Source organism: Aspergillus wentii (genome assembly GCF_001890725.1).
Source record: "Aspergillus wentii DTO 134E9 unplaced genomic scaffold ASPWEscaffold_7, whole genome shotgun sequence".
Taxonomy (NCBI): Eukaryota; Fungi; Ascomycota; class Eurotiomycetes; order Eurotiales; family Aspergillaceae; genus Aspergillus; species Aspergillus wentii.
In genome coordinates, this window is record NW_024467838.1 from 240,458 (window position 1) to 259,426 (window position 18,969).

An 18,969-nucleotide genomic window follows, 5' to 3' on the forward strand; every position below is an offset into this window, starting at 1 on the left:
TCTTTTTTTACCCTTTCTACTTCGTTGATTACCAAAAGCCTACACTTCACCCACCCCCCACCCCCCAAAAAAACAGTTAAAAGATGGCGATTGTTAAACTTGGGTATTCTATATCCTTGCACATAAAAAACTAAGCGCCGTACACCACTATGCTGTTGATAAGTACCATTGAAATGCACTCACCGAAACCAGAAAACAATTACAACGCAGATAAGGTATTCTATACCAGTCAAAATACAACGCCAATATTGTGGTGTCTTGGCTAAGCCTGGCGATTCATGGCCATCGCCATCCATGGCGACGGGGACCCTTGTCATAGACTATTCTCTCATCACCCGAGTTGAATGACTGAAAACGATCAGATCTTCGGCTCTGTCTTCTATGACTAGCCTGCGAGGGAAAGTCACGACGAAAATCCTCACGGCTCTGTCTTTGCCGGGCTTCCTCGCAAATACGTTCGCCTGCTTCTGAAATCTGACGACGACCATCTTGGATGATACGTGGTCGATCACAGCGCGTGTCATTGGTTGTATGGGCTCTCGGTGCCCCCCTTATTCTTTCAGAAGAGGCGGGGCGTACTCGGAAGCTTGAAGTTGTTCCTCTCGATTTCAGTCGGTAACTTGCTTCATTCTCAAAATCCTCCTGTTTATGTTTTGTGAAAGGGTTGATGCGACGCGATTGTTCTCGGTGTGGATGTAATATTTTCTGCCCATTTTCGGGCCCGATTTCTGACTGTTCGGTGTCGTCGACGTACTCGATATCGCTGGAGAAGTGAACTTGCCGACCTTCCGCCTTCTTTGTTAAACCGTTACCACGGCTAGAGCTTAAGGAGGATCTATGGTCAGGTCGATCATTATGAACCTCCACTCTGCGAGGAGGTGAACTTTGTCTCCGTCTCAAAGGCACACGCTCAGCGACCGGAGTCCGCTCCCTTGGCTGTCGGGGCTCTTGAGGCGTATGCTGTGTTTGGTTGTCCGGAGGGGGAAAGCCAGGGCTATAAGGCTGCTTCTGGCTTTCAGGAAGGGGTGCAACTCTAGTTCGTGGTGAAACAGACCTTATTCGTGGTGAAACAGACCTTATTCGTGGTGAAACAGACCTTATTCGTGGTGAAACAGACCTTATTCGTGGTGAAGCAGACCTTATTCTTGAGGCAGAGGTTGGCCACCGAGGACATCGGTATTCGAGGTTAATGTCTGGGGATTCGACCACAAATGATCGATGAGACCTCCCTCGACCTCTGGGGCCGTTGCGGCTCGCATCCGGTTCAGAATCCCTCCTTATAAACGGAGGTATGCTGAACCCAAACGGTCGATTTGAATCTCTAGGTTTTCTTGGACGTGTTGCCTCCACTGGCGCAATTGTATGGTATCTCGGCGAGGTCATACTCGGTGGATCTTTGGGTTCGACTCGCCGCGCATGGTAGAACTCGCCACGGTCATGGACGCGAGTGCGGCGACAGGTACCTCTACCATCACTGAACAGGCACCTGTGTGTTATTTTTCTCGTCCGAATCTCCATCGGATACACGTCGGTAAATTTCTCAATGAGGCACATCTCCCCACTCAGCTGCCTTGCAATGTGCCGGAAGATTCGTTTAGCCCTCTGAATGGAAAATTCTCTAATAAAATAGGACGAGATATGTGGACTCGGGTTGGCGTTGGTGGTCGATATATGTATGATGGAATGTTCCAAGAAAAGCAGTATCTATTCCGAGGCAGGATGATACTCGGACAAAGAGCTAACAAAGGACAAAGGCCGGACATAATAATGATCATCAAAAAAGAAGAAAGAGACGTTGCTATTCTCTCTTTGCAAGAGAAACGAGGATGCGAAGCAATAATGTCATGTATAATCAAAGACATGTGGTTCACGTCATGAGCTCGAGGCACCTGATATTAGTGAATACGGGGCCACAAAGACAGAGGGCCTTGGTTTCGATTCTTTGCCTTTCTTTCAACAAAGCAATGTTTTCATTATTCTGGAAGAACATGAAAAATACGAAAGGAAAGTTCTCCTCAATTAATTTATATAAAAGATCAATTCATGACGAAAGGCTACTTAAGTGGTCAGTGCAAAGAGGCCCTAGAGTATATCTATGCATATTGCAGCCTAGATAGGCGCTGTGTGGTTAGGTATCCTTAGAAAAGGCAAACTAACAGACGAACTGACTAGAAAATTCCAACAATGGGCTTCAGCTGGATCGATGGATGTAAGATCCCCTGATGAGCAATGGTGAACATGAGATGCGTGGCTGGCCTCGGTCACAGGGGCGCAGTAGATGTCAGCCGGGCAGATGAAACGAGAGGACACAGTGAGCAGAGGACTATGGCCCAGGGACAGATGACAAAAGAAAGCATGGATAGTAGAATATTATGATCATGATTATGATGTTATTGATGACATGGGAAAGGAAAGAAAAAGCCGAAGGAGCAAAACCCTAGTTGGATGTCAGAGCCTCCATTGAGGCATACAGGCTGCAGCGAGTCAATCGAGTGCCCCTGGCCAACGAATCTACTAGAGCAGGCAGCTTTGGCCTGTTCCTTCAAGGTTGGCTGCATTATGCCTCGGGAGGCCTTACAGACTAGTTCTAAGGCTGACCGATGAGATTTCCCTCCTCTTCTCTTTCAAGGTCTCGATGATGTTATGCATGACCGATGAGCGTGAAGAGAGAGGTGTCGCAAGCAGCTGATGTGGCGCAGTACAACACCAGCCACACTCATATGTCCAATCAAACGATATTTTGATTTGGCCCTTTTATGGACGTAGTTGCTATATAGTTCTTGGCTTTTTGAAGATTTACTTGTCCTAGGAACTTAGAAACCTAGAGAAAACATGTCTCACTTGCCACACAAACGGTGAAATAGTTGAAAACTTGAAAGAAAATTTTGAGGATGGTAGACAATGGGGGGCCGAATCCATTTACATTAACATTGTCTTGATTGACTGGGTCATTCATTATAGTAGTTTCTTTGTATGTTTCAGTGATAGGTTTGGTGCGTAGTACATCTTTCAAGAACAATGAGCGCTGAGGAGCGTAGGGAAGCCAAATTATTGATATAGATTCTCTGTGTTTGTTTTTAAGGTCTGGTCATTTATGACCATCTCTCCATAAAATTTTCTTGGTCCTTTTCTCGCTGATAGAGAATATCCATGTTGAGCTTTTCCACTCCCTTCTGAACGAGCGCCAACTGTGATTCCAATTCTAAAAGTCTCCTGTCTTGATCAACGTCTGAAAGAGAGGTTTCGAAACGGGAATCAGCATTCAAGGCCGAAGCAAGAAGTCGAGACGCCCGATCACTTGGGATCGATTCAGCCACAAGCGATGAATCAGCACCGATGCCTAAATTCCGCAAGCAATCAAGTATATGCGCTCTCTTCTCGTAGAGGCAATTGGTACCCCCGTCATCCTCTTCCGACTGAAAAACTGAGTCGGAGGATAAACCAAGGCGGCGCAAAAGTCTCCCGAGAGCCTGCGCCTGCGCCTCTGGGAGGGGGGAGATACGTTTCCCCGGGGGGATGGAAGGTATCTGCATAGAACGTCGTTTCATCATGGTCTCTCGCCTCGAAGGCTGATTCGAAAACTGACCCCCCGCCTCTGATCGGTAAATATTTGTCAGCGCTTCGAGTGTTTCACAAAAAGATTCGCGATTTTGTAAGCATTTAGTAAGGTTTTCTGTTGCGGATGCCATGCCAGTGACCATATATAGAACCTGCAATGAATCAGTCACTGGATTAACAAGGTTGAACGGATCCATATATACGTATTCGAGTTTTCGATGGGAGGCATCCCGTATCTGACCATGGTGATTCTGGAGTTCCCGTAAGATTGGCTCGCTGAATTGCTGCTGCGTTGATATTTCAGCCAGAACATCGATTTCTGGATATAGGGACTCTAGCTCTTCTTCCAATGCAGCTAATTCTTCATCTTCGTGTTCCGAGAGTTTGCCGGGCACTCCCTGTTTACTCTGGATGCTTTCCAGGTATAATCGATCGAGACGGTGCTGGATCTCTTCGGAAACACAGCCTGCAAGCATTGCGCCCAGCTGCGCCGCCTTTTTGACGACCAAGACATCATCCCCAGATGAGTTTATTCCAGAAGCGAGCCTTTCCAGACCAGCAAGAATCCTATCTTCTTCTTTTAACCGGACGGTCAACGAAGAGAGTATTCTTTTACCATCAGCCGTCGCCTTTTCTGCTTCACCTTTAAAGTTTATCTCGAGCTCATGAGCAAGATCACTGGTCTGCAAAGTTTCAGCAGCGGTTCAAAATGATAGTTAGACCTTGAAGTAAATACCGCAGCGGCGACATTCTGTCTTCCCAACTCATGTTTCCTGCGCAGCCGTTCTATATCCCTCATCTGCCTTTTATTTCGATCATTCTCTAGGCCAAGTTGTTTATTCAGATTCTCGAACTGCGACGTCAAAATTTCTGTTTGTTGCTGGACCGCAGCAGTAGACGCATTCAGGGATTCAATCGCACTCCGTATATCATCGTCTAGGAACGGTCGCGTCGCATCAACATCGGGAGCGAGAAAGATGTTTCGAAGAGCGCCGGAGCTTTCTAGCTTTGAGTATCTATGGAAGGTCAATAATTCGGGGGGTTGATTTAAAAATGGCCGGGAGGGACATACAACATAAACTCTTCTCGTGACAAGAGAGTGTCATAGCAAAGATGCTCTGACACCCATTTTGCATTGTGTTCCTCACTTGTCTCGTCGCCAAAAGCGGACTCAATTTCGCCTCGTTTAACCGAGATGTTGCGTTCCTTGAGAGCAGATATGACAATATCCGCAGGATTGGTTGGGATTTCCATAGTAAATTCTTTGTTTGGTCCGCGGGGAATAATGACCTAGCTGTCGGGAGAACTACGTACCACAAGGGATCAGCGGCGGTTGCTTTCGGCCCAGTAAGCGAACGCAACAAAACATCGACTGAGATACGGAGTAAAGCCAGGACAAATGTGATTGCTATAATCTATAGATAGCCTCGTGCAGACTTCAGCATTGTAACTTGGCTTGGTTCTTTCTGTACTTTACAGCTGCTTTGGACTTATGAGCTCCTTACGTACTTTGGTGAAAGAGTAACATTATTTCTTTCTTATCAAGGATAGAATTACATGAATCTTGCAGTGGCCCATATAAGTCCAGCTGACGTGTTCTATTAATTCACATCAATTATACATACAAGGAAAACTTGACTACAGTCCACTTCTAAGTCGTTTCCGGGAGCTTCCCTTGGCGCCGGACTCTGCCTCTGCCCTGTCTTGGGAACGCTTTTCTTTCCAGTCGAGAACAAGGGTGAGCACATCCCAGGAAAATTCAGGGACTTCAATACATAATTTCTTGAAGTCTTCGTCAGCTTCATGTCGCAGAACATGGCTTCGTTGCGCCCAAAAGGACGCGACAGGCTTCCGAATCGTGATGTCGTCAGAAGGTGTGTTTGTGTAGACGTAGCGGGCGTACGCAATTTCGCCACGAGAAGTACTGTTAATGCGATGAATCTTAGAGTGAGCCAGGGTCTTCAGTGCGGGCATCCCCAGCTTCTCTGCAAGCGTGTAAACTCGCGCGTGCTTAAGCAATTGTTCTCCAGAATCATCTATCTCTCCAACAGCATCTGTATCTTGACCAGAAGCCTTTGTTTGTACAGAGGAGTAGTCACGGGTATATTGGAATTGGAGGAAGCATCCAAATGCTTCGACGTTCTCTTCGGGAAGTTGAATGCGTCGCTGTTAAATTCATCATAGTATTAGCACTCAACTCATGGCCTGGTAGGAGGTGGAACCTACAGGTCCTGATTCATTAAACGCTGCGACAGATTCTGCGAGCAAAGGCGATTCTAAGAGCAAGCTCTGGTGGGCAGTTAGAACAGTTTCATGCTCTCCTTGGCCAACGATAAGCTCGACAATGGGTGATGTGAGGTAGCTGAGAGATGTAAGCTGGGTACCTTTGTTGATGGTGATGGGGCACAATTGCGAAGAAAAAGAGTTCCTTACTCAAGGAATCTAAGTCCAGGGTTTCTCTTCGCGGGCGTTGGTGGCTCTGCTGGCTTTGAGTTTTCTGGCTCTGCTGGATGGGCGTCTGGTATGGTGATATCCTGGCCTGGTTCTGTCTGGCTTTCATTCACAGCGCTCTGGCTCCCAGCCTCACTCATGTTAACATCAGGGGCTGTGGTTGTGTTCTGGGTGTTCTGAACATCTTGAGTATTCTGGGTATTTCCAGGGTTGGGCGCGGGTATGGGTGCGCTCTCTAGGCCAGAAACCTGAGCCTGGGGGGTGTCCATTGCTTTTGCTTGGGAGAATTGAAAGGCTCATATAAAAGAAAGAGGGCTGTCTGTTTTCATGCAAACAAACCCATCTAAGAGTGACAGGATGGATATAGCACAGGGGACACAGGGTAAAAGAGACACAGGATCAAGGAAAGAAATAAAAGTAAAAGTACAAATTACAGGAGAGGAAAGTGTTGTAGAAGGGAAAAGAGTGACCTTCCGTGCTGAATGAGAGGAAGAATGACAGGTGAAGCTCATGGGAGTGATAGCTTCGATCTCCATTTGCGCGCAGCAAGCCGGCCACATTTCACCAGCCGCGCAACTGTGTTGACCAAAACTATTCTGCAATTTTGGGCTGTACTACATAATAATAGAAAGCATAGCAATATGATTGATTGATTAATCAATGCATTTGTTTTATTTTGTTTCATTTTATATCATATTTTATTTTATTCCCGCCCTTGATCTTAATTGACATGTGAGTTATTGCAATTACATGACCAATAATTACCTTTGTTGAGGTGAAATCCCATGTATTTTTTTTTTTTTTTTTTTTTTTTTTTGCAATACAATAATACGTAGATCGACTCGGATCCGGCATGTAATGACAACAGAAATACCAAAAGTTTCGTGCGGGGGTATTTTATGATATTGGAGGCACACTGCGACTTCCAGATCTTCAACTAAGGTACTAGGTTGCATCTCCGTATGACCCTCTCCTCGCTGTCTCAATTCTGGCGATTCAGCTTTCTTCGCAGGTCTGCTAGTACGGTACAGAAATCGAGCTCTTCCATCACAATTCAAATTCATCTCCCTCGAGTTCGAGCTCGTAGTATGGCTACGACCGTCATCAACCCTCCTCGGGATCCCAACACCCTCAGCAATTATAACAGCTGGGTTTCCACCCATATCACTGCTAATTTTGATGTTCTTTTCGACCAGAAGAAGCTTGCTGGTAATGTTGTTCATCGGTTCAAGTCCATTACAAACAGCGAGTCGCAAGATATCATTCTCGACACAAACTATTTGGATATTGTCCATGTGAAAGTCGATGGCAAACCATCCCCATGGGAGCTTCTCCCTCCTTTGGAACCGTACGGCACGGCATTAAAAATTAAGCTTGAACAGGGTGTAAAGCTTAACCAATTCGTCGAGGTTGATGTATGTTGTGTTTTTCTAGACATCATCTCCAACTACTAACTTGAAACTTGAGATATCCGTCAAAACCACTGAGAAATGTACGGCTCTACAATGGTTGACGCCTGCTCAAACTTCCAATAATAAACATCCATATATGTGTAAGACAAGCTTCCTCGTGCAGAAATTCGTCTTTTAGAGGCACTCCCATTCTCATGGACATATCTACCTAGTTTCCCAGTGCCAGGCCATCCATGCCCGGTCCATATTTCCTTGTCAAGATACACCTGATGTTAAGAGTACTCTTGACTTTAACATCACGTCTCCTCTTCCTGTGATTGCCAGTGGCTTGCCAATCAGAGACTCAGCACAGAGTCCTCAGTCCGACGGAAAGACTCTATACCAATTTCACCAGAAGGTGCCGATTCCAAGCTATTTATTCGCTTTGGCTAGTGGGTAAGTAAACCACTATTTCCTTGGTGGACAAAACAACTGATTAGGAGAAAAGGGATATCTCGGAAGCTGCAATTGGACCTCGTAGTGTTGTTGCAACTAGTCCCGACAAGCTTGAAGAATGCAGGTGGGAGCTTGAAGCAGACACGGAGAAATTTATCAATGCTATTGAGGTATGCCTTGAAAGCACATCACAAATCCGGAAATATATGCTAATTTAATAATAGAAAATTGTTTATTCTTATGCATGGGGCGAGTATAATGTGCTGATTCTTCCTCCGAGTTTCCCATATGGAGGCATGGAGAACCCAATCTTCACCTTCGCGACACCAAGCATTATCTCAAAGGTATTTTTAATCTTCGTCCAACAGAAATCTATGACTGTACCATTGACTAAGCTGATAATAATCATTAAGGATCGAGAGAATGTCGATGTTATTGCGCATGAACTCGCTCATAGCTGGAGTGGTAATTTGGTCACCAACGCCTCGTGGGAGCATTTCTGGTTGAATGAAGGCTGGACTACGTATCTTGAGCGACGGGTTCGTTTCCCTTCTTTATTTTCACCTCATTGTCTTTCACTTTCAAAGAAGCTCTTGTATTTTTGCTGACTGAAATGAAGATCTTAGCTGCAGTGTGAGTATTTGATTCAAGGAATTTTGAGCCATACTCACTAGGTCATCCATAGTCACGGCGAAGCCTACCGTCACTTTTCGGCAATTATAGGTTGGAAGGCCCTTTCGGATTCCGTGGAGCATTTTGGCCTCGACCATGAGTTTACTAAACTCATCACCAATCTCAAGGGGAAGGACCCGGACGATGCATTCTCAAGTGTGCCTTATGAAAAGGGCTTCAACTTTCTGTTCCACTTGGAAACACTTGTGGGAAAGGAAAAGTTTGACAAGTTTATCCCTCATGTATGGTCCATGCTTCCTCCCCACGGCACGGTATATTGACTGTCCCCTTCAGTATTTTACCACATTCAAAGGAAAGTCTCTTGACTCCTACGAGTTCAAAGCCTCAATCTTGAGCTTCTTCGAGTTTGACCCAGAAGCCTCTAAGCTATTGAATGATCTTGATTGGGAGACTTGGTTTTATGGGCCTGGGTTACCCCCCAAGCCACAGTTTGACACATCGCTCGTTGACATTGTCTATGAACTTTCCAATAAATGGCAGTCTCTTCCAGATTCCAACTTTAAACCTCAGTCGAGCGATGTGCAAGACTTGACAGCGAACCAAACCGTGGTGTTTCTAGAACAAATCCTTCTCTTTGAGCGCCCTCTTACACCCGAGCTGTCGAGACTTATGGGCGAGGTTTACGGCTTCACGAGAAGCGAAAACATTGAAGTCGCCAATTTATATTTCCAAGTTGGTCTAAAGGCTGGCGATGAGAGTGTTCAAGGGCCGACTGCGAGCCTATTGGGTAAGATTGGAAGAATGAAATTCGTGCGTCCTTTGTAAGACTTCCCCAGTAACCCGTCACGTTTTGACAGTATATCAGCAAAACTAACGTGGGGAATACCAGGTATCGGAGTCTACAGAAGGTCGATCCCACACTCGCGGTTGAGACTTTCCAGAAGTACAAGGATTTCTATCACCCTATCTGTCGCGCCATGGTCGAGAAAGATCTCTTTGGAAAGAAGGATCAATGAGCAAGACCGACATCCAAGGCCTTGTGCCTTGAGCAAGTTATCAACCTTGCGTCACCATGAATCATAACACTTAACTATCATTGTAGACTGACAAATCGCAAGTCTTGGACATGGCTACCTAGATTTTATGTGTAAATGTGATATTCCAAGATCAAACTACTACATAATATATGTAAACGTCGCTTGTAATTATTATAATGCATTTATAGTTAGACACAAGTTGTTATTTTACTCACGTAAAATTATAATAATAATACAGCGAAGAAAGAAAAGAAAAAGAAAAAGAAAGCACGCTTGAGTTGATCCCGTCTCCTTTATTATGCAAACAGAGGTTATTGCAAGAGTAAATCTTTCGCCAGCTCCACAATTCATCGATTTGAATCAACCATCTTCTTATCCACTTCAGAATACCCGAAGATGCCGCGTTTGCCGTTACTTCCGCGTCCCAAGGTGAATATCAGATCAGCCTCGCTCACATTGGAAATCTCAGATAATACTCGTCGCATATACGCGACTACACGAGCTATCTTGGCCCAGTCAATGTCCTGACCCTCCGGGTCGGTGTGGCTAGCCTTCCAGAGGTTCCTCCAGATGGCAGCTCCTAGAACAGCATCACCCTTGACAAGGCCTTCGTCATATGCGGCGAGAACGCCTCGCCACTGGATAAAAAGATCTTTGAGGAACTTATTCCGGATCCCACGGCTAGCCAGACCATGAAGCACATCCATGCGATGTTCTGCGTTATGCGAGAAATGATCGATCAGGTGGCGAGAATATGTTTGAAGACTTTCATGCGATGGCAGGGCCCGTAGACGGACCGTCAATATGTACATATGTAAGAATGTAACCTGTGACCAGGTTGAAAATGTTGGAAGGAGGCCGAGATCTGCAGATTTCAATGGGCATTAGTCTCAAAAAAATAAAAATAAAAATACAATCTCAAATAGACATGGCCCCAATTGCATGAAGCATGTCATTTCGCCAGGAGAAAACAAACCTTCATACCACCAACCTTCCCCAACACCAATATCTTCACCAGCTTCGGTTTTGGGGACTTCTGCGCCCTGCTGCGACACTTGAGGGATTCGATAGTCGGCTTGGCTCGAGCAGGCCTCGAATAGTTTCTGGGTCATTCCATATGCAACATATGTCTCCGCGGCCGTTCCGGGCCGTGGTAAGATGGCTTTCGCAAGCCTGGAGGAAGGTCGGCGAGCTTGTGAATTGAGTCCAGAAAAAGGTGTCAATTTTTGGTGCAGTTCGCCGAAACGACAGCTCGAGGCAGGTAATGGGATGAGCGCTGAGTCGCGAGCATTGCCGATCAACAAGGTTTTGACAGGACGCTGTAACGATTTTGACGAGATAGATGCTCTGTTGATTGCATGTGGCTGTGATAACTAGTTGGTCAGTCTGGATGGTTTGGGCCTTCTTAAAAGAAAAAAAAAAAAGAGCGCGGCGGATGCATCGTCATACCTGAGGCCACGAATAGGGTTTGCGGAGCTCTCGCAACCACGAAGAATTCAAAGTCTTAGAAGGCATTTCTCATGGGCTGGCCTTGGGTTACGTTGGATTGTTGTGGAGCTTATGTTATAATTGCACCGTGTTGGTTGTCTTCAAATAAACCTGGTAAGGCGGTTGCAACTCTACGGCAAGATTCCAGTTTGCATTGTTTGCCGCTGTCTCAATATACAGCCATTCCCGATTGGTCGGCGGAATCCTCTCCCATTAAAGAACACTTGATATCTTGTACATCACATAGGATATTAGGTGTCTATATGGTGTTGCTAGCTCCACCGTACGCCTGTTCTAGTGCAGCTTCCCATAATGGGCACTTTACTCACGAAGCGGGTCAAACACGCTTGAGAGCAAAAACGCATCAATGCATCTTGCTTGTGACCCCCCTCCTTGTCTCAATGAAGGCAGTCGGCATTGTGACGGGCATATTTGAGAATGAAGTGGGTTTGAACCCAGACTTTCTTAATCAGGATTATCGGAGCCACTGGCCACCAATGGGGTATTTGGGAATTATTGGGGCTGGGAGGGCTCAAGTGGTCATGACTCCTAATTGATCTACTCTCCTAGGATGACTCGCTCTATACGCCTCTCTGCTAAAGGGAGAATTCCTGAAAGCCTGTTTGGGTCTCTCATAACGGCCGGAACGTCATCCCTCGTGGTTGCTAAGGTCTTGAAGTCGTCAGCTAATCGACCATGTCTTTTCACCCGAAACAGCATAATGTGCAGGTGCGGTAATACCTTTCTGACTGCTTCGTATTCGCATTCTTTGGACTGGTATTCTCTGATTACCTCCATGTTGTCAAAGTCAACATAGATTCTTGTATCCCGGAGTCGAAAGAGAACGTTATCAAGTCTCATAAATAACCTTGAGAGCAAGAGAAGCCTCGCCGGCATAACTCGGATTTTGCATGAGAACATAGTGATACCATTATCGGCAAGTTCATCCTCATATAATACGACGTCGTCAAAAAATAGAATAGGGTCAGGGCGTTTCAGTAACTCGATCGGAATTTCTTTTGTAGTCTCCTCAAAAGGGTGATCCTGGGAAGAAAGCGTTCCTTTGTAATCTGTAGTATATGACCAATCGAATGGCTTGACAATCTCTTTGATACCTTCGTGGGTTTTTTCTCTGGCACACGTCAACACCGAGGGTAAAGAATAGAAGGGATTCCGAAATGCTTCAAATACCTGCTTCTTTGCCACTCTTTCGAATATGCGACTTTGAGCATTGACTCGCCTGTTTTATCGACGCGGTCCAATGCATCAAACGCATTAAACACAATGCCCCAGCCGCTCTTCTCATGTTCAATAGCAATAAAGTTATCACCAAAAATCATTTCTGGTGGCGTAATCCCTAGTTTCTTTGTCATTTCTTCAATAGGATCAGATTTCAATATTGGTAACTTTTGAGTCGTGATTTTAAAGCCCTTGATTGAGATAGAACTGGGCTTCTGGGATGTAGGAGAGACAGCCGTCGGGTTGCCCATTGCAGGAACAGGCGTCACACAATGATTGGACGCCATATCAAGTCAAATATTGCTTAAGCTGTAATGAAAAATAAAGGGATTGGGTTATCAACCAGGGTTGATTTTACTTTAGATCACTTTTTTCCTTATCAATCATCATTGATTTCGATACCCCGCGGCGTTCGGAGAAAGAGGCGGTCCGATGCGTTGCTGGGGTGATGCGAAAGGGAACAGAACCCAAACAGCCGACAGCTAAAGCTCACCCTTCTACTGCTTCTCCTGCCAAATACACCACACACAAAACATTCTTACTCTTTCGACATTCAACCACAATTCAGCAATGATTGCCCTTGAGTAACGCTCCTAGTATTAGAGACCGACACCCTATCACTTTATTCTCTGCGAACCATCACCCCATCCCCTACCAATGGCTACTACCAAGGCATTAGAAGCTCGTTTCGAGCATCTGTCTGTCAAAGACGAAAATGAGAACGGCAACAACCGTTATCAACCAAAGACCAAGGTATCAATGGCAGATGATCTATCTGAGAACTCCTAACTGATCTTTACGCGTAGGGCTCTCTCTCGACTGTGTCTTCAGGTCTCGGCTCCACAGGACAGTTGGGCAATAACTCTAATAGGTCGAATCTCTTAAAGCTAGCCCTTCAAAATACCAACGAAAACAAGGTCAACGCAATTAATTCGAGTTCATCCCCCGCCAAAGCATCGCAAAATCCATTGCCGGCCCGCAATGCAGATGAGAACGGTGACCCCCGACTCGTTGGAGAGCAGGCGGGTCCCAAAAAATTACACCTCGGAATGTTCGAAATTGGCAAGCCATTGGGAAAGGGGAAATTTGGAAGAGTCTACCTGGCAAAGGAGCGATCTTCGGGCTTTGTTTGTGCTCTCAAGGTCCTGCATAAGTCTGAGCTGCAACAGGGCGGAGTGCAGAAGCAAGTCAGGCGGGAAATCGAGATCCAGAGCAACCTTCGTCATCCAAATGTCTTAAGGCTCTATGGGCATTTCCATGACAGCAAGCGGATCTTCCTGATCCTAGAATTCGCGGGCCGGGGAGAATTATACAAGCATCTTCGGAAGGAGCATCGATTCCCCGAGTGGAAGGCTGCGCAGTACATTGCACAAATGGCTGCAGCTCTCAAGTACTTGCATAAAAAGCATGTTATGCACCGTGATATCAAGCCCGAAAATATTCTTGTTGGAATCCACGGTGAAATCAAAATCAGTGATTTCGGTTGGAGTGTCCATGCGCCAAACAACAGAAGGCAGACCATGTGTGGAACCCTGGACTATCTTCCTCCCGAGATGCTCAAACCAGGCGCCCAGGACAACTTTTACAGTGAGAAGGTTGATTTGTGGAGTTTGGGTGTGTTGACATACGAATTTTTGGTCGGCGAGGCACCCTTTGAAGACACCCCAGTCATGACACAAAGACGAATCGCTAGGGCAGACATGGCAGTCCCTTCCTTTGTGAGCCCTGAGGCGAGGGACTTGATCAAAAGGGTAAGTAAAGGTCGACGTATTTTTCTGCTAGATTTACCCGCTTACTTTATGCAGCTGCTCGTCCTTGACCCTGAGAAACGTATTTCGCTTGATGAGATCCAGCGTCATCCCTGGATTCTCAAGCATTGCGCGAAGGATGCGAAGCGGAGCTCTGGCTCTTCGAAGGATGAAAAAGCATGACCCCAAGACCAAGCAATGAAGACGCATCCCTTAGGCGTTGCACTATTTTGATTTCTTTTCCATCAGCCTACATGGAGTTTAATGGGTTTCAGCCAGGGCGCTGGTGTTTTTTTGTCAAGCATTTTCGTCTCACAGGAGTTCAACGGGAATCTTTCGGGGAATGGTTTTTTTTTTTTGATATCTTGTTTTTATCTTCACTTTCGTCTCTTTTGATTCGATGTCTTAATTATAGTACATTCTAAACAGTTTCTATGCCTGTATATCCCAGTAAAAAAAAATGAAGAGAGGAAATCGTTTTACAAAGCTATGGATGGGTATATCATCGATAAATCTCATCAAAGGGCCGCGTGTCTCTGAAGCAACTATCCCAGACTTCATTGACAACTTTCTCAGCATGGGCTTCGTCTTTACAAGTAGGCCTTGCCCTGACCGACAGGATCGCCCTTCTCCTCACACACTCCTGGTGCTGTTGTGTAAACTTCCACTGGCCTCGCCGGAAGAACTCTCGTGCCCATCGGCACTCTCCACTAAGTGAACTTGCTCGAATCTGTTATTATAAGCATTAGCAAATTATCAAACAAGCACCACTATCGGCTCAATTTGCTCTCGTTTTTACCTCTGTGCAAGCTGCATGCCGCAAGTTTTCTGTCCAATTAACTTTAAATCGCAAATGGTCGTGGGCATGAACCATCTCATGTGCCATTGTGTCCTCCAAATGACCTTGGTCTCTCATCTCATTGGCACAAAGTAGTATGCCATACTCAGGGTCGAACCCTCCCGCTTTTCTATTTGTGCAGCGACGGCAATAAATGTTGTGGCTGGACAGATCGCCACCAAGTTGTCGAATACTATCGCTCAGAAAACGAATGACAGGGCCTTGAAACACATTTGTTAGTCTGGGCTTATAACAGCCATGACTAGGCAAGTTTTTTGAGGAATTCAAACTTACTGTATTGCAGGAGATAATCTCGCTGATCCTCGCAGCGCTTGCAGTCCGCAGCTTCATTTCGAATATCCCGCGCAACACGGAACTGTTCCTTCCCTTCGGCAGTCATCTTCCCCGACAAGATAGCGAAAATGTTGCGCCATTGTGTCCATGAGTCATCTCCCGGAACGTAACCAGTAGAATCGGCATTGTTCTCCTTATTCGAGGCAGTACTAGATTGTTGAGAGTCTGTCATTGTAGGAGTGTCGGCTTTTCAGAGAAGTTATATCCATTAAGTTGATTCGCTGAACGCAGCGGAAAGAGAGGTTTCGCCGGCGTTCCAATCTCCGCGTGGGCGGTAATGTATGGCAGAAAGAAGCGTCCCCAGAAACCCATAGTCTACGGAGTACGAGTCTTGTGAGAGCGAAAGATACACTTTGACAGGTTTGACTGCACACAAGAGCAGGAATTCTGTGGTGGAGAGTTGTATTCTGCTCAGTGTACCTTATTATATGGGAATTTTTGCTTTCTAGTAATCCACATCAATCAATTTCACATCATGAAGGATTCTCAGAGACTCACAATCGTTATCAAACTCGGTGCGGGGATACTCGATGATCTGCCATATATAACACTGACTCATTGGATTCCTTTTCTATAGGAACAAGTTCCATCGTTGACGAAAACACACACGAGCCCATCCTGTCGATCTTAACTTTAATTGTTGAAACTGCGGCCAGGCTTCATCGAGATGGTCACAATGTTGTCCTTGTTTCTTCGGGCGCTGTCGGTGTAGGGCTACGGCGAATGGATATAGATGAGAGGCCGAAACACCTACCTCGCATACAGGTATAGATACCGTGTTTATTCAACACACAAATAGATTCCATAATTAATTGGTCTCATTAGGCGCTGGCAGCTGTCGGGCAGTGCCGGCTTATGAGTTTGTGGGATGGTCTGTTTTCACATCTCCGTCTTCCTGTCGCACAAATTCTCTTGACGAGAAACGATATCGCAGATGTATGAGCTCACCAGCTCAAGATCTCAACTCAAATATCTAATATATGTCACAGAGAACCCAATACATCAATGCGCAAAACACCTTCTCGCAGCTTTTCGACATGGGGGTGATCCCTATAGTCAATGAGAACGACACATTGGCAGTTTCAGTAGGTTCATCTGGGTCGTATGTATTATATGCAATACTAACTCTAATTTTACAAGGAAATTAAATTCGGCGACAATGACACATTATCTGCCATCACAGCTGCCATGGTCAAAGCTGACTATTTGTTTCTAATGACGGATGTTGACTGCCTGTACACTGCTAACCCACGAACCAACCCTGATGCACGACCTATTGAGGTAGTTTCGGACATCTCTTCTTTGGAAGCTGATGTATCGTCTGCTGGTTCGTCCCTGGGAACTGGGGGTATGAGCACTAAGATTGTGGCTGCAAAGTTGGGGACTAGTGCTGGCGTGACAACTATTATTACCAAGAGTTCGAAGCCAGGAAACGTCCACGACATCGTGAAGTATCTCCAAAACATCGCTGAGAACTCTTCAATGCGCGCATCAGCGACTGATGAAGCTGCACCGCCACCATCAATGTCACCCCCCCTTCATACACGCTTTCTCCCTTCAGAAAGTCCAATCCAATCTCGATCTTTCTGGCTGCTTCATGGACTGAAGCCCCGCGGAACCATATTTATCGACCATGGTGCATACAATGCGCTTCAGACCAAAGCTGGCTTGTTACCAGCTGGCGTGGTTGGTGTTGATGGACACTTTGCACAACAAGAAGCCGTTCGACTGGTTGTGGTTGAAAGGATTTCTCCGTCTTCTCTTAACGGCGATTTCCTTCACCATGGACAGGAGCCGAAAGAAGTTGGGCGGGCTCTTGTCAATTACGGCAGCATCGAAGTTGCTCGCATCAAAGGGCACAGAAGTACCCAGATACAATCCCTTTTAGGATATGCCGATAGTGAATATGTTGCTTTCCGGGAAAACATATCCTTCTTTCGCCCTGACGATTCCCCGCGATGGTAAACCAAGTGGTTCACCCAGCGGCTATGCTCGATTGACTTAAATAGATACGGACCAACCCAACTTTGCATTTCTACCCATTCCGCACGATGATACGCATTTTCTTTCTTTACTTTTTTCTCTCAATAAATCACATTGGAGAATGGATATATATATACACAAGTTCTGCCGCTTCTGCTAACGAACTCTACATAGTCTTCGCTCTGTAAAAAAAAAAAAGAAACACACATCTTACGTTTTCTCTAATGTTACGCTGCTTGCGGTTTAAATTCGAAAACTGGCGTATTATTTTCCGGATCTAAGAAAATGTGTGCCGCGCTTTTCTTGTTGCATATACTGTAAATCTGATCAGGCTACCGAAAATGATTGAAATTCATGGCCGTTGGGAGTATATCAAAAGATTGAAACACTGGCTCTTATTATTAATTGACGTGACAAGCATAAATTAAGATGATTGTTTTTAATTCCAAAATGCCCCCCTAGAACTTCAAAAATACAGAAGGTAGAGAAGCTGGAAGTGAGCTATGGCAACCAGTTGCACTGAAGAATATCCCATCCCTAAACTCCGCCATGAACAAAAAGGCTCAGTCCTTCCATCTTTCTAAGAGCCATTAGTTATTCTTATCATGAGGGTGCGGCGCAGGAGATGCCTGTTACACGAAAACAATTTATTAGCACTCTGAAAGCCGAGCAAAGAGCAAGTAGGGAATATTGCAAGTACATACTGTGTTTTCAACACTAGAAACCGAGTAGGTTGCAGCGGCAGAAAGGGTTTGTTGAACAGTAGCTTCAGGAAGATATGTCGTAGCAATTGAATAGTGACTGGTTGGATATTGGGGTGTTGGAGACTTGGCCGGAATTGTACTCCCTGGCTGCTTAGCCATCGGCGCATATTTCGTTGGCCCAGTCTGTAAGCTGTACGGGATGGTATATGCTCCAACATTCTGTCTCTTTCGAAGTTCCTCCCGCTCATGTTCTTCTCCAATGGGTAAAGCATTAGAGTCAACGACAGAATTGATTCCATTCATGAGATGGGATGAAAAAGAGCCGCTCATGCCGGTGAGCGTGAAGCGACTTGAATAGTTGATAATAGAAGCTTCTGGGCCAGATGCAACCATTTTCAGGAAACTGCGGGAAAAACAAGAGTATCCTGTCAGTGCCCATAATATACAATCGCGGCGGAGCTCGATCGAAAATGCTCTTACTATGCATTCGTCTCATTACCACCCACATCTGAGTCAATCCTAAATGAAACCATATTCCCCCGAGGAAAAGCTGCTTCTGTCGCGAGAGTAGCTATTTCTTCCTGTATAAACCCTGACAGTCAATGAAAATCCCGTGACGTTGTATACAGACCCACAAAAGAGCGGAACGTACATAGGTATCTGTGGAGTCTCCACCTGCGCAAAGATATAGATTGTACTGTGAAAGCTCCGAAATCCTGGGGGATTTGCCAGAGTCCTTCCAGTAGGCTGTTATGACACCCCCACCCTTAATCGTAGAACCGACTGTGGGCACAGTGAATTCAACATCTGCGAGAGCCTGAGACAGCAAACCAAAGACAAAGGGTAACGAGTGTAAAAATCTCATACTGAAGGGATTCTCGAAAGTGACAAACGAAGGCGAGAAAAAAGAAAACTGGATGGGAAAATTGAGGTCTCTGGACTTCACACGCGCTGCTCCCCAAATTTGACTCCTGCCGTCGCCCCTGCGAACCAATGGTATGCAAACTAACTTCAACCCTCAAACATTGCATACTATGCGGCGGAGCACGTGAGAGCGGAAGCGGAGCCAAGACAGATACTTACGGTAAT

At 45.8% G+C, this 18,969-nt stretch overlaps 10 protein-coding genes across 10 annotated transcripts; 3 read left to right on the plus strand and 7 right to left on the minus strand.

Moving 5' to 3' along the window:
- Positions 1–29: 29 nt before the first annotated feature.
- Positions 30–1,690, minus strand: ASPWEDRAFT_632268 (putative RNA binding protein). The gene has a single exon (XM_040838689.1). The coding sequence runs from the start codon at positions 1,552–1,554 to the stop codon at positions 277–279; it is 1,278 nt and encodes a 425-aa protein (XP_040685441.1). The 5' UTR covers positions 1,555–1,690; the 3' UTR covers positions 30–276.
- Positions 1,691–2,790: 1,100 nt separating this feature from the next.
- ASPWEDRAFT_43748 (uncharacterized protein) lies at positions 2,791–4,889 on the minus strand. Its single transcript, XM_040836093.1, has 3 exons — positions 4,631–4,889; positions 4,295–4,574; positions 2,791–4,241 (listed from the first exon to the last, which is right to left on the minus strand). Exons 1-3 carry the CDS (start codon positions 4,810–4,812, stop codon positions 3,093–3,095), a joined length of 1,611 nt encoding a protein of 536 aa, XP_040685442.1. The 5' UTR covers positions 4,813–4,889; the 3' UTR covers positions 2,791–3,092.
- Positions 4,890–5,073: 184 nt separating this feature from the next.
- On the minus strand, positions 5,074–6,616 carry ASPWEDRAFT_43750 (uncharacterized protein). Its single transcript, XM_040836094.1, has 3 exons — positions 5,992–6,616; positions 5,785–5,920; positions 5,074–5,724 (listed from the first exon to the last, which is right to left on the minus strand). Exons 1-3 carry the CDS (start codon positions 6,276–6,278, stop codon positions 5,197–5,199), a joined length of 951 nt encoding a protein of 316 aa, XP_040685443.1. The 5' UTR covers positions 6,279–6,616; the 3' UTR covers positions 5,074–5,196.
- A 481-nt stretch (positions 6,617–7,097) lies between these two features.
- Positions 7,098–9,505, plus strand: ASPWEDRAFT_117915 (bifunctional aminopeptidase/epoxide hydrolase; the record flags this gene model as incomplete). Its single annotated transcript, XM_040828778.1, has 9 exons — positions 7,098–7,424; positions 7,477–7,561; positions 7,634–7,856; positions 7,909–8,026; positions 8,081–8,200; positions 8,270–8,395; positions 8,531–8,770; positions 8,823–9,310; positions 9,379–9,505. 9 exons carry the CDS (start codon positions 7,098–7,100, stop codon positions 9,503–9,505), a joined length of 1,854 nt encoding a protein of 617 aa, XP_040685444.1.
- A 177-nt stretch (positions 9,506–9,682) lies between these two features.
- On the minus strand, positions 9,683–11,107 carry ASPWEDRAFT_43753 (uncharacterized protein). The gene is made up of 3 exons (XM_040836095.1): positions 10,976–11,107; positions 10,503–10,890; positions 9,683–10,391 (listed from the first exon to the last, which is right to left on the minus strand). Exons 1-3 carry the CDS (start codon positions 11,039–11,041, stop codon positions 9,874–9,876), a joined length of 972 nt encoding a protein of 323 aa, XP_040685445.1. The 5' UTR covers positions 11,042–11,107; the 3' UTR covers positions 9,683–9,873.
- A 465-nt stretch (positions 11,108–11,572) lies between these two features.
- On the minus strand, positions 11,573–12,504 carry ASPWEDRAFT_117531 (TIP41 family protein; the record flags this gene model as incomplete). Its single annotated transcript, XM_040828744.1, has 3 exons — positions 11,573–11,686; positions 11,756–12,146; positions 12,206–12,504. 3 exons carry the CDS (start codon positions 12,502–12,504, stop codon positions 11,573–11,575), a joined length of 804 nt encoding a protein of 267 aa, XP_040685446.1.
- Positions 12,505–12,896: 392 nt separating this feature from the next.
- On the plus strand, positions 12,897–14,355 carry ASPWEDRAFT_43755 (aurora family serine/threonine-protein kinase). The gene is made up of 3 exons (XM_040836097.1): positions 12,897–13,006; positions 13,060–14,004; positions 14,059–14,355. Exons 1-3 carry the CDS (start codon positions 12,911–12,913, stop codon positions 14,182–14,184), a joined length of 1,167 nt encoding a protein of 388 aa, XP_040685447.1. The 5' UTR covers positions 12,897–12,910; the 3' UTR covers positions 14,185–14,355.
- Positions 14,356–14,369: 14 nt separating this feature from the next.
- ASPWEDRAFT_43756 (mitochondrial inner membrane protease ATP23) lies at positions 14,370–15,474 on the minus strand. Its single transcript, XM_040836098.1, has 3 exons — positions 15,134–15,474; positions 14,801–15,060; positions 14,370–14,731 (listed from the first exon to the last, which is right to left on the minus strand). The coding sequence occupies exons 1-3, from the start codon at positions 15,363–15,365 to the stop codon at positions 14,504–14,506; spliced, it is 720 nt and encodes a 239-aa protein (XP_040685448.1). The 5' UTR covers positions 15,366–15,474; the 3' UTR covers positions 14,370–14,503.
- Positions 15,475–15,543: 69 nt separating this feature from the next.
- ASPWEDRAFT_43758 (glutamate 5-kinase) lies at positions 15,544–17,328 on the plus strand. Its single transcript, XM_040836099.1, has 5 exons — positions 15,544–15,708; positions 15,771–15,958; positions 16,019–16,129; positions 16,183–16,278; positions 16,334–17,328. Exons 1-5 carry the CDS (start codon positions 15,669–15,671, stop codon positions 17,156–17,158), a joined length of 1,260 nt encoding a protein of 419 aa, XP_040685449.1. The 5' UTR covers positions 15,544–15,668; the 3' UTR covers positions 17,159–17,328.
- A 174-nt stretch (positions 17,329–17,502) lies between these two features.
- Positions 17,503–18,909, minus strand: ASPWEDRAFT_186033 (putative beta-1,6-glucan biosynthesis protein (Knh1)). The gene is made up of 4 exons (XM_040832111.1): positions 18,533–18,909; positions 18,361–18,461; positions 17,881–18,283; positions 17,503–17,805 (listed from the first exon to the last, which is right to left on the minus strand). The coding sequence occupies exons 1-4, from the start codon at positions 18,743–18,745 to the stop codon at positions 17,767–17,769; spliced, it is 756 nt and encodes a 251-aa protein (XP_040685450.1). The 5' UTR covers positions 18,746–18,909; the 3' UTR covers positions 17,503–17,766.
- Positions 18,910–18,969: the final 60 nt, after the last annotated feature.

What these genes read in the sequence shown, in the direction of transcription:
- ASPWEDRAFT_632268 (XM_040838689.1), bottom strand. Translation starts at nt 1,554, where the DNA reads ATGTGCCTCATTGAGAAATTTACCGACGTGTATCCGATGGAGATTCGG.
- ASPWEDRAFT_43748 (XM_040836093.1), bottom strand. Translation starts at nt 4,812, where the DNA reads ATGGAAATCCCAACCAATCCTGCGGATATTGTCATATCTGCTCTCAAG. An exon ending in TCACGAGAAGAGTTTATGTT is followed by an intron (nt 4,575 to 4,630) that starts GTATGTCCCTCC and finishes GACCTTCCATAG; the next exon opens with ATACTCAAAGCTAGAAAGCT. An exon ending in GACAGAATGTCGCCGCTGCG is followed by an intron (nt 4,242 to 4,294) that starts GTATTTACTTCA and finishes GAAACTTTGCAG; the next exon opens with ACCAGTGATCTTGCTCATGA.
- ASPWEDRAFT_43750 (XM_040836094.1), bottom strand. Translation starts at nt 6,278, where the DNA reads ATGGACACCCCCCAGGCTCAGGTTTCTGGCCTAGAGAGCGCACCCATA. An exon ending in CCTGGACTTAGATTCCTTGA is followed by an intron (nt 5,921 to 5,991) that starts GTAAGGAACTCT and finishes TACATCTCTCAG; the next exon opens with CTACCTCACATCACCCATTG. An exon ending in CGTTTAATGAATCAGGACCT is followed by an intron (nt 5,725 to 5,784) that starts GTAGGTTCCACC and finishes TGAATTTAACAG; the next exon opens with CGACGCATTCAACTTCCCGA.
- ASPWEDRAFT_43753 (XM_040836095.1), bottom strand. Translation starts at nt 11,041, where the DNA reads ATGCCTTCTAAGACTTTGAATTCTTCGTGGTTGCGAGAGCTCCGCAAA. An exon ending in AACCCTATTCGTGGCCTCAG is followed by an intron (nt 10,891 to 10,975) that starts GTATGACGATGC and finishes TAGTTATCACAG; the next exon opens with CCACATGCAATCAACAGAGC. An exon ending in GGAAGGTTGGTGGTATGAAG is followed by an intron (nt 10,392 to 10,502) that starts GTTTGTTTTCTC and finishes TGAAATCTGCAG; the next exon opens with ATCTCGGCCTCCTTCCAACA.
- ASPWEDRAFT_43755 (XM_040836097.1), top strand. Translation starts at nt 12,911, where the DNA reads ATGGCTACTACCAAGGCATTAGAAGCTCGTTTCGAGCATCTGTCTGTC. An exon ending in GTTATCAACCAAAGACCAAG is followed by an intron (nt 13,007 to 13,059) that starts GTATCAATGGCA and finishes CTTTACGCGTAG; the next exon opens with GGCTCTCTCTCGACTGTGTC. An exon ending in CGAGGGACTTGATCAAAAGG is followed by an intron (nt 14,005 to 14,058) that starts GTAAGTAAAGGT and finishes TACTTTATGCAG; the next exon opens with CTGCTCGTCCTTGACCCTGA.
- ASPWEDRAFT_43756 (XM_040836098.1), bottom strand. Translation starts at nt 15,365, where the DNA reads ATGACAGACTCTCAACAATCTAGTACTGCCTCGAATAAGGAGAACAAT. An exon ending in AGATTATCTCCTGCAATACA is followed by an intron (nt 15,061 to 15,133) that starts GTAAGTTTGAAT and finishes ATGTGTTTCAAG; the next exon opens with GCCCTGTCATTCGTTTTCTG. An exon ending in GGCATGCAGCTTGCACAGAG is followed by an intron (nt 14,732 to 14,800) that starts GTAAAAACGAGA and finishes TTATAATAACAG; the next exon opens with ATTCGAGCAAGTTCACTTAG.
- ASPWEDRAFT_43758 (XM_040836099.1), top strand. Translation starts at nt 15,669, where the DNA reads ATGAAGGATTCTCAGAGACTCACAATCGTTATCAAACTCG. An exon ending in CACAATCGTTATCAAACTCG is followed by an intron (nt 15,709 to 15,770) that starts GTGCGGGGATAC and finishes CCTTTTCTATAG; the next exon opens with GAACAAGTTCCATCGTTGAC. An exon ending in AACACCTACCTCGCATACAG is followed by an intron (nt 15,959 to 16,018) that starts GTATAGATACCG and finishes TGGTCTCATTAG; the next exon opens with GCGCTGGCAGCTGTCGGGCA.
- ASPWEDRAFT_186033 (XM_040832111.1), bottom strand. Translation starts at nt 18,745, where the DNA reads ATGAGATTTTTACACTCGTTACCCTTTGTCTTTGGTTTGCTGTCTCAG. An exon ending in GAGACTCCACAGATACCTAT is followed by an intron (nt 18,462 to 18,532) that starts GTACGTTCCGCT and finishes GGGTTTATACAG; the next exon opens with GAAGAAATAGCTACTCTCGC. An exon ending in TTTCTAGTGTTGAAAACACA is followed by an intron (nt 17,806 to 17,880) that starts GTATGTACTTGC and finishes TTCGTGTAACAG; the next exon opens with GCATCTCCTGCGCCGCACCC.